Source organism: Orussus abietinus, unplaced genomic scaffold (assembly GCF_000612105.2).
Source record: "Orussus abietinus isolate OABI.00-Male unplaced genomic scaffold, Oabi_2.0 scaffold119, whole genome shotgun sequence".
NCBI classification, from domain to species: domain Eukaryota; kingdom Metazoa; phylum Arthropoda; class Insecta; order Hymenoptera; family Orussidae; genus Orussus; species Orussus abietinus.
Genome location: NW_019394337.1, coordinates 134647 through 146049, shown reverse-complemented (window position 1 = coordinate 146049; position 11403 = coordinate 134647). Strand labels below are relative to the sequence as shown.

At 36.7% G+C, this 11403-nt stretch overlaps 1 protein-coding gene across 4 annotated transcripts; it reads right to left on the bottom strand.

The window, feature by feature from the left end:
• Nucleotides 1–60: 60 nt before the first annotated feature.
• On the bottom strand, nt 61–11402 carry LOC105697811. Of its 4 annotated transcripts, none has more exons than XR_001103882.2 (10): nt 11114–11395; nt 7176–7341; nt 6285–6439; nt 5966–6061; nt 4677–4856; nt 3437–3574; nt 3023–3203; nt 2854–2931; nt 1280–1485; nt 61–1237 (listed from the first exon to the last, which is right to left on the bottom strand). XR_001103882.2 is itself a non-coding variant. In XM_012421482.2 (10 exons), the coding sequence occupies exons 2-10, from the start codon at nt 7339–7341 to the stop codon at nt 1461–1463; spliced, it is 1065 nt and encodes a 354-aa protein (XP_012276905.1). In that variant the 5' UTR covers nt 11114–11402; the 3' UTR covers nt 61–1460. The 4 variants fall into 4 exon arrangements, 3 of the variants coding, with proteins under 3 accessions (XP_012276905.1, XP_012276903.1, XP_012276904.1); XM_012421482.2 differs by adding an exon at nt 2110–2155 and having other exon boundaries at nt 61–1485; nt 11114–11402; XM_012421480.2 differs by having other exon boundaries at nt 61–1485; nt 11114–11394.
• Between the last annotated feature and the right edge of the window lies 1 nt (nt 11403).

The following is an 11403-nucleotide window of genomic DNA, read 5'->3' as shown; positions in this document are numbered from 1 at the left end:
CTATAAATTCATGTCTGTGCATTATTCAAGTATCGATCCACAAATAAATGTAACGCTATCTAAAAAGGAAGATCTTTACTCAATTTTACGTGAATTCTTATAGTATTGTATTCATTCTCCTAGTTTCTTATTTCTATGCTTTATCCTATAAAAAAAACCGCATCGGATTCAAATAATTCAATGCACTCAATTCGGAGAAAAGTTTTATAAATATTTTGACATATCGGACGCCACTTTCATTTCATCTTGAGGAAAGACAAGAAAGTTCTTAAACATATTTAATTATTTCCTATTCGGACCCTAATTTTCATCATGTACACTAACGGATATGGATGCCTCCCTTACAAATATTGTGCCGTTAGCATATAATGGGAAGGCATTCGTGTCCGTGGTGAACCTCCTATTTAAACATGCATCTATACTTCATTTTTGAAACGGACATTTGATCGATTTAATCGGTTGAGGAACACTTTCATAATCTTTACTTGCTGGAGTGATAAACACCTTGATGAACATTTAGTTCGTAATCTTTTAAGAGAAATGTTAAATACATATAAAGTGCGCATGGTATTTTTAAAGATACACGCTACATAATATATGACGAGGTACAGAACTTACTACAACTTATGGTAATTTGTAATTTAGTAATTTTTTCTCATTTCAGATCGCACGTGTTGAGGTTAACCCATTCCTGTCTTGCATTAACCAAAATATTTGACATATTACAAAGATTCGGGCCATGATGTACAATTGGCGACGAAAAGAAGATTCAGTAACCATACAAAGCATATAGTTACATTACTTCAAACAATGTAATAAGCGCTTAACAACTTTAGGAGGGGTGGGACAGTGCATACAAAAAACAACCTGTGAGCAACTAACTTTTTCCATGACACATAACTCTCGTTAAACGCTCTCAAGTGTAACAGAAAAGAAATTTTTGTTAAATACGTATCACATAAGGTAATATGAAAGCATCTGTGGGATCAATATTTTATGAAAATGTTGTCCATATTGGATGTATCAAATTATTTGAAATATTACCAAGTTAATATGGGAGCCCTAAAGAAAGTCACGACACCTGTACAATTTTATTTTTATAGAAAATTAAAAAAATGATTTATAACTCAATTTTTTAAATGAACTTCCATTTATGACAGGAACTTTCATAGGATTTGTATGGTAAAATTTCAAACGATTCGGTATACATAGCTCAGAAAAAAGTTTTATAAAATATCTCCCCCCCCCTCAGATGCCCCTTTCATTACACCTTAAATATCTCACTTTCATTAATTCATTTGGTAAGAACAACAAATTTAATCATTACTGGATTGAAATTAAAAAGCCCCTTCTATTTCTTCTTTCGGTTTCCGTGATTGTTGCGATTGCCATAGTTAATGCGCTTTCCTTTACAATAAGCTTTACTACCAGTAAGCGGCACTCGTTTATCTTCAGTTTGGTCATTCGTTACGTTCGCTGTTGATGCTATGAACAAATAAAACATATATTAAGAAAGTTTTGTTACTTGTATAAAGTTATAAACATCTACGTGTACGAAATTATGTACATATAACAAGAAACGTCATTACAATATCCCATTCCTTAAAACCTTAGTCTCAGAAACTTTAGTTACAAATATAGAACACAAATTGTTTAACATTAGAGACGTCGCTGAGGTTGTATAGCTACCGATAAGTAATGCAACAAACACCGTTAAGGTGATGTGATAATTGCATTAAAGAGGTTTTGTTCATGAAACTTTTATCCGAATCGGGTGTACCAAATCGTTTCAAGCTTTACAACGTGATTATGGAGGCTTTAAGCCAAACGATCGTCCATGCAATTTCATTTTTTCTGACAATATTTAAAATATGTTTATAAACATGTGTTTGAATATTGAAATTTTGTGAGTGGCAGGACTGCCCTTATAGCCTCCACATTTACTGTTGTAATGTTTTAAACGGTTCAGTACACCCAGTTCGGAGAAAAGTTACTTAAACGAGTTTTTTTTAGACGTTACTGTCACATTCCCTTAAACCCACTTTTATTAAAACATTCCACAATCCACTGACCCCCTCAATATGAAGCGCAACCCGTCGAGAAACTTACAATCCGTTGCCGTCGATAAAACCAAATTCTTCTTCTGATATACCATCTGAAACAGCGCTCTAAGTTACCAACGTTCGTGTTTACGTGACAGCTGTGTCGTATTACATTGATAATTGTATGGGTAGGCATCCCCCATATGTAATTTCAGTACAATGCTGATAATATGTCGACGTAAAACTCATGAAATTTCTTGAGAATTCATGATTTTTTATACTCCTATGTACTGGAGGGGACCGTCTAGCGACATCTGTCGGATTCTGTGTTAACTACATTTCGTTTCTGAGACTTGGTACACTGCACGTGTTACCTTCATTTTCATGTAAAGGCTCGTAAGATACTTCTTTTACCTTTATCACGTTCAACTGCGCGTTTCTCGATTACTATAGGGTGATAAATTATTGTGCGATGGTCCTGAGACTATCTTTTCTCACATGAGAGTCTTTAAGAATTGTATATGTCCAATTTGACGCAATAGGCATCGCAGATAATGACTAGGTCGGAGTTTCTTAATTGATGGAAAATGTGAGAGCAAATTTTGAAAGTGTTAGGATATTCCTTAGATGCTTACGAGTTACAGTTTCAAACGGTTCGGTGCAATACCCTTCGGAAAAGTGTCTCATTCGAATCGGCTGGTTTGAGACGGGTTTCATCTCATCTTCGGTACAATCTTTTCGATCATTGATATAACAATTTCCATATTTACCCTAAAGAAAATATTGGCCAAAATGTTTTAGCAATACGTACTTGAGGAGACGGTATTAGAATTCAGTTTCCCATTGCCCACGTCTTTCGGGGTTGAGTTATCCGACGGTGACAGCAATACTTAAACGTACATGTGTATATTAAAACGGTTACTTAGAACTTGCACTCTACCTAAAAATTATAATGGAAAATTTTAAGAAGAAAAAATTACTTTCAAGATCAGTGGGGGATACCAGTCTCTCCGGGGAAGTGCTCTTTGAACTGATAGGAGAATAGAATACTCCAGGTTCGTTGTCTATCCCAAGTTTGTTCGGTGTAAGTCTTCCACACTCGGATCTGCCGAAACCAATTTTTTCATCAGATGCATCACAGGCTATATCAGCAACCGTGTTCTGCGAAAGAAAATGAATGTACGATGCGTTCAGTTTTACAGAGTTGAGGTGATGTAATTGGCGGTAAGATATGTATTCGAAATGTCGGTAACAAAGAATTCTACCAGCTGATACAGCGCGTCAATCTACCGACAGTTATATTTCCATTGCTATATTTATATTTATATTGCTGTACGGAACCATATTAATAGTTGTAAACCGAAGATTCAAACAGTGCCCAATATAATGCTTACACGTTGTTGAACGTATTCTTCGAGATCTTTCGGATCAGGAAAAATATTCGGGTTTTTCGCATCTTCGAGAAGATCGGCTACCTCGTGTAAGGACACGTTTTCGTCCGAAGTTGCAGTAGTTGAAGAACAGTTTTCTACCTGAAAAAATTTTTCGTTAAAAAGGGGTGCTACGTGATGCTGAAGCACCAAAAATTAAGGTGATATGAAAGAGTCATTCGTATAAAACGTAAAGACATTTATAAGACTTCTTTCCAAACTGGGTGCACCAAATCATTTGAAACTTAAGCACGTGATTACAAAGGCCCTAAGGAGGAACGTGGCGCTCGTGAAATTTCATATTTCCAAAAGAAAATGTATTTTTGGTTCTAGCCTGTAATAAATAAGACATTTTTTTTATTAGAAATGAAATTTCACGAGCCCCACGTTCTTCCTTAAAGCCTCCATAATCACGCGTCAAATTTTCCAACGATTCGGTGCATCCAGAATGGATAAAAGTTTTATAAATATTTTGATGTTTTATATGTGCAGAATGACCGTTTCATATCACCGTAAAGGTTCGTTACGTTCCGTCCCCAGGACGTTTCGGCACTATGACGTTTCGCCGCTAGGCATTTTTGTCATTTGTACCACGAAATAGGATAAGGAGATACAACGCCATGTATCGAAATCGTCCCCACTTTAGGGATCCAAGATCTTCAGATTTTTCCCGATCTAGCGCCGAAAGTGCTTCCTCGATGAATTTTTGCAATTCAAAGTTATCGTCCGCTAATGGGTCTGCTAATCTTTATCACGTTAAAAACATTACGTTCTGTATATCATGCGCGGATTATCGTTTCGCTTTGCGTACCTTAATTGAAAAATTAAAAGCATTTTAGGTGATTTACGTCGGGAGGAAATGTTTTGGTCCCGTAGCGTTGAAGTTCCCACGTTTTCCGCACGTAGCGCTCGCGTGGTTAGAGCAACGAAAATCTGAGATCCTGGGTTCCCGTTTTTGGAGTCACTTTCTGCGGAATCGACCATTAGCGTCTTCTTAAATTACTTCCTGATCCAATGTTGCCTTACATTTTTAAAGACGCTTCAAGTGAACGAATGTTGTTTCGCTTCATTTTATGACCGTTAATCGGTTAACTTTTTTTTCCCTCGCAGGATCGACTACAGGGATTACGGGCCGGAAAGTAACTTTGAAAAAAGACTATGACAAGTAATTGAAGATGAAACACTCGTTGTTTTTAATACTTACGTCAAAATCGGGATCATTCTCGTCGCTCTCCACAGCTAGATGGGCAATTATAGACTGCAGAATGTCTTTTTCTCCGCCATCCGATTCGTCCGAACTATATCGACTGTACGTCCGCTTTGTGCCGACCTGCATTGGGCTTGTTGCAGAATCAACAACAGACTTTTCTTTAGACACCGCAGTCTGCAAAGGAACGGAAAAGCAACGATAGTATACAATGCGATGAAATGTACCCAGGTAGACAGAGTGATGCATAATTTACATCAAGTTTGCCTCATAAAAGGTCACGAAATGTGTTACTAGGGTGTTGCTTATGAGTCCTCGCTTGGAACTCGTATCTGTAGGACACGACGACGAACCAAAAATACTTAAATATGAAACAAAATTAAGTACGTAAAACGTCTCAATGGGTGTACGCATACGTACAGCTAAACTTATCTCACGCATTGCCGATTATCAGTTGCAGCATCCGTAGCTCATATAGCCATAGCGTGATGGAAATGGGAACATGGAGCAACGTCATATTTAGCGCACATTCATGGCATTAACTAACTTCGTACCCTGTCCGCAAATTAATGTCGCGGAATGATATTACAGCTCCTGTTTAATTTTCCATGAATGTTCAGCTCATAAATGTCGGTTACGGCATAACTGGCATATGACTCGAGTATGCGGTAAATATATTGCTCCTACCATTTGTGTCAAATTTCACGCAAATCTTTCTTCAAATTTATTGTGTAAAATGCGTACACACATTGCAGACATTTCATGCAGCAGACGGTCTGCAAATTGTTTGTGAATCGATTTCGACCTCACTATATGACGATCACAAGTTTCTATCTGGGTATACAATGCGATGAAATGTCTAAGCCTGTAAAGTTGGGTAATACAAGTCAAGAAGGTGAAATGTAAGGTCTGGGGTACATTTTTATCGCAGTCCGTGGGTGCAGCGTGAATTTTACAGAAAGTCCACAGTTGGTAGAAACCAGTGGGGCAAAATAAATGAAATTTCCTTTAATTATTCCATTTACATTTAGAATACGTCTTATATACGTATAAAATACGTACAATATCATATATGGAAAATATGTCTGATATACCTATGACTGTTGAACTTTTGAAAATGTATATACCAAATGAATAAATATTGCAATTAAACCTAATAATTTCTGCCACTGCCTTGAGTTAAACCGAAGAGAGTAAAATAAATAAAGAAAATACGAACAAATATTATTTATTTAAAATCGATGGGATTGGATAACTTTCTACGGGTTAGAACATGGATAGCTCACCTCCGATTCAATGCCCAGTTTTCGTTGGCGTATGGTCTTTAAGCCGTTGGTCTTGATTGTTCTAAGTTGCTTGCGGCTTTTCTGGATAAATTGTACCTGCAATAAAGATTATTAGGTTCCATGAGAAATAAAAGAGAATGCGATACATAAATAAATTAACATTTAAATATTCCGAATTGCGATAACGTAAGTGTACTTCAAACAAATTTAAAATTAAAGTAGTGTCTTTTATATATGTATATAAGTAGTTTATACCAGCTGTTTTTCTCTCAAGGTAGAATATAATTTAAACGCAACTAATATAAGATATATAGCCTACCATTCTAGTTGGTTGAACCTCTGGATATCCCAGAATGAAGGATCCTACATTTAGGATCGTCCTGATTGCTCTTAGAATGATCAGACCCGGAATAAAGAGAACCCACGGAAGAGGTCTGACCAGCTCCTTCTGTCCGAACACCTTTCCATTCTCTTCTGAAAACGGTATGCTCCGATAACAGAGCGATTTCACTTGAGACGTGAAGAAATTACAAGTTCGAATCAACGGCAATGCAATACTTTCATAATACATTTACGATCCACTGATCTATACAGGGTCTAACAGAACCGGGAGTCACGGTTTATACGGCGCTATCCTTGTTGAAAAATGAGTCGAAAAATTCTGTACCATTTTTTCCTGCAGTGCATGAATTTCCTGTAATAACGAATTAAAGCAGAGTCAATTAATCGCATTCCCCAACGGAAGGCACAGCGGAGACGAGGCCGGCAATTCGATTGGCTGGGCTTCAATCAGTTATTATAGAAAATTTATGCATCGTAGGAAAAAATAGTACAGGACTTTTGACTCCTTTTTCAACAAGGATAGCGCCGTATAAACCGTCACTCCCAGTTCCGTTATACTCCGTATACTAACTGGATAGCACACCATGAAGCGGTATAAGGAGACACGATGCCAATGGTCGTTTCCACGGAAAGTGATTCCAGGATCTCAGATTTTCGCTGATCCCACGATGCGAGCGCTACTTGCGGAAAATGAGGGAACTCCGATCCCACGTGACCAAGACATTTCCTACCGACGTAAATTAGCTAAAATGCTTTCAACTTTGCAATTACGGGACGCAAAGCGAAACGATAATGCGCGGATGATATATAGGATGTGATGATTTTAACGCGATTAAATTAAAGTTAACAACACAACTGGTTTACATACCAACGGTGATCTCTTGCATCGGTAAACTCCACTGAGTCGATTTCTCAATGACCCAAAGGAACCGATCGCATAATTTAAGGAACGATTGGCCCAAAGATATTCCGGCTGCAAACTCGACAGCCGATGCCATTGACTCGACGATGCTTTCGGCAATTTTAATCGCCATCTAAAATTGAAACGCGCGTCTTACTACAAGTGCAACAAGCGATACAAGTTATTACCGGTTAGATCAAATTGAGACTATCTTAGGTTATGTTTAAGAACTAAATTATTCGGTATTAGGAAGACTCCACGCAACTTAAGATGATTATAAAACTTTTCTCCAAACTGGATGCACCGAATTATCTGAAACTTTAACACGTGATTATGGAGGCGCTAAGGAAGAACTCGCTGCTCGTGAAATCTCATTTTTCGAAACAAATTTTCCATTTATCTCGGACAAGAACCAAAAAAACGATATTTTTCTTAGAAAAATCAAATTTTACGGGCAACGCGTTCTTCCTTAGAGCCTCCATAATCACGTGTTAAAGTTTCAGATAACTCGGTGCACCCAGTTTGGAGAAATGTTTTATAAATATTTTCACTTTTTGGTACGTATATATCACACTTTCATATCACCTTAAGGGGACGCGAAGGCGGTATCGTTTATGAAATTTTTCACTGAACTGGGTGTACCGAATCCTTTCAAATTTTGCAACGTGAATATGGAATGTGTAAAGAACGTCCTAACGTTCATAAAATATCATTTCGTACACAAAATGTTAAAAATACCTATAAACAAATTATGAAAAAATTGAAACTTCATGGGTGTCAGGACCTTCCTTAAAATCTTTGCATTCACATTGTAAAGTTTAAAACGATTCGGTAAACCCAGTTCGAGTAAAAGTTACATAAATAAAACCTCTTCGACGCCACTTCCCCATCACTTTAAAGAATATTTCGCTCAGGGCTTTCGGAACATCTTGATTTCACAAATGCTATGCAGCATTTCTGTTTTATTCCTCTCTAGTAGCACATAATATTTGGCTTATATTTTCTGTATATTTAACGGTTATCATAAATTTTGTAAATATTTACCAGACATTTAAAATATCTGCAAAGCATTTACTTTGAAATATTACTTTTATAATATTTGTATAATATTAGCTCGATGTGTTATCGTAATATTTTTCTTACAGACACAAAAAACGTTTCGTTTCATTTTAACGTAAGCGTTTTTTAAATATTATCTGTCGAATATGTTATAAACGCTTCAAAGATATTTAAAATCAAAATCACACGTCTTGCCCCCATAATGAAACAACGAAACGAAGATATTGTAAAAATTCCTCGTGTTTCTTTATACCAACCAAAGTGTCCGGTAATAATCGTTAAATAAGAAATATATTTTTGTTTTATATGTTCATAAATTAAGAAATGTAATTTCGCTATAAGTTTTTAAATTATTAAAACCAAACGTGTCATTGAGATTTTCAACAAATATTTCAGATATCTTCGAGTGAAATGTACATCTTAAAAAATCTGTCGCTTGAGATATTTAGCAAAGATTACAAATAATGTTTCGAAATTATTCCGTACTACTAGGGATGCAATAAACTTTTTATAATTAACTAATTCCGATAAATATATGACTAACAGAAGAGTTCTGCTCTCAATATGCTGTCTGTAGAACACGTACTGTACTTTAAACACACGCAATTTTTTTACATGGAAATGAATTTACTGATATGTAGCGAGATTATAATTAGCCATGAGCGCATTCCGTCGTTGTATCATCTCCCACAGAAATGACAAACTACAAGTATAAGAGGTTGTCATTGACGATAGATTAATTAATACTAATCTGTCGGTGATCGATAACGTTTTAAACAAGTAGATGTACGGTCATGTTATGACTGGAGCGTTACAAATTCGAGATTCTTTCGTATATTCTTTAAGCTCTAACGTATTTACGTTTATTTTATTTCTTCGTGGGTTTAAGTAACGTTCAAATTCAATAAATTTTAATGATTTTACAAAAAACGCTTTACTATATTTCTATAATATAAATTGCTATGCTGTAATAACACATGTAATTTGTATTTATTGCTGACAATTCGTACGTTGTGCTATAATTAGATCTTTCGGTTAATTTTTATTGCGAACCATTTGGACTTTGACTTATCCTGCTTACTTGTTTTATTTATATAAAAATGACCCAATTATTAACTTCAACCAAAAAGTTTCATTTTCTTCGCCTCGCTCTATGTTATATGATTTCCTCCAATCGATACAAATAACACTTTTAACTTCCACCATCAAATGTCACAATAGAGCTTAGAAATATCTTGAACACATTGTAGTCAACCCTTGTCTGAGATATTTAGCGAAAACGAGAAAAAATATTTAGAAATTATTCCGCGCTACTAGGGAGCTTTTGCAGAAATGTTTCTGCTACCTGTACATGCACGAAAGTAAAATGACCTGGATTAATCCGTTAATGGGACAGCTTTTAACCGTATCGTGAACGACAATTTCCTACGGATAGGCTTCTGTAACTTTTAAGGCTGATTTTTCTGCGCGTTAGACTCTATCTAAATATCTAACGTTAGCCTTTATCGGAACAACGGACTCGATTAATGTCTCAAAATATTCGGGAAACGTGTCTCGGTATTGCAAGGTCAACGTGATTATCGACGGCCTGCTCGAGTAGTTAAAAAAACAATACGCAAACTTGGCTAATCGTGTCCTTTGTCTCATTCAGGGCGAAAAATAAGAGCCGTAGAGTTACAGAAGCCTGTCCGTCGGAAATTGCTGTTCACGATACGGTTTAAAACTGTCCCATTAACGGATTAATCCTGTTCATTTTACCTGCTTACATTCGGTTCCAATTATTTTTCAGAAAGATTAAAAACAGAAATCTGCAGATTTAATAGATTAAACGGGTTAATGGTAACGGATATTTATCCGTAACGCTTCCAAATAATTACATGTAATCGTTATAGATATTTATCTGTAATTTTTACGGATTTGAGGAACAAAAGCTTTATCGTAACGCTAACGAAAATAATCCGCTGTCCTTGGGTCAAGGGATAAAATCTGTACTGTTTAGAAATCTTTTTCTTCTCCGCGTAGGCACATCCTTCTGCCACAAACGGTCGGAATAAAAACAGGGGAAAAACACAGAATTTCATGATAAACACAATCATGTTGCGAGGCAACATATGGAATAACCTCGGCAAGAGTTTGCGGCAACCGGCACCACCGGCACTGCGATGTACGAAATACAAAGTAAGGTTCACTTGCCACAATAATTTAACTATAGTCGCTACAGAAAATGTATAACCGAACAATTTATTTGCATAGACGAGTACCCTACTTAAACGTATACGGAGAAAAATAAAAAGCTTATCTCTTGGAAATTGTTCCCGATGCGGGTAAAAACTGTTCCATTAACGGATCGATCCAGTTAATTCTACTTTCTTACATGTACAGTTAGCGGAATCATTTCCGCAAAAGTCAGCTGTAACTAGCTGAACATTTCCGTTAACATTAATAACGACGAAAGTGGTCCACTTAAAGTATTAGAAAATTCTAGGCGCAAGGAAAAATATCCATAGACATTCCAGATTCTCTCCGGGCGATTCACATTATTTTTCAGAAATATAAAAAGTATTTGTACTTTTTGCGGAAGAAATCATCGGACTTAACGGATTCAACGGGTTAAGAGTAACGGATATTTATCCGTAACGCTTCGAAATATTTCTAGATAACCGTTCTAGATGTTTATCTGTAATTTTGACGGATGTAAGTATCAAAGCTGCATCGTAGCGCAAATAATCCTCTGGCCTTGATTCAACGGACAAAATCTATACGGTTGACAGATTTCTCTGCAAGTTTAACGGATCTTTTTCTCTTTTTCTCCCCCTTGTCGGTAAGTTATTAAGCTCCAGGATTACCTGGCAGGTCTGGACCGTTGTCGTCGATTGCGCTTCGTTTCCACGACAAACACTGGTTAACCGACTCGAAGACCCTCGGATCTCGAGAAGAACGCACTATCGAACATTCCCACTTCTCTTCTCCGGCATTCGGTGGCTCTCTGAGAAATTACGCGACGTGCAGACCTTTGGCCACTCGTAATCGTTCCGCAGTTATCGCTAACCCTTATCCTTCTTTGGAAAATCACACCTAGCCTCGCCTGTTTCTCTTTCTTATATTTCCACGCTTCTTTTCTCTTCTTTCTTCTCTT

Excerpts from the sequence above, each read along its gene's own strand:
- LOC105697811 (XM_012421480.2), bottom strand. The coding sequence starts at position 7,341 with ATGGCGATTAAAATTGCCGAAAGCATCGTCGAGTCAATGGCATCGGCT. Across the intron at positions 6,440-7,175 it reads GATGCAAGAGATCACCGTTG|AAGAGAATGGAAAGGTGTTC; the intron begins GTATGTAAACCA and ends TACCGTTTTCAG. Across the intron at positions 6,062-6,284 it reads AGGTTCAACCAACTAGAATG|GTACAATTTATCCAGAAAAG; the intron begins GTAGGCTATATA and ends TCTTTATTGCAG.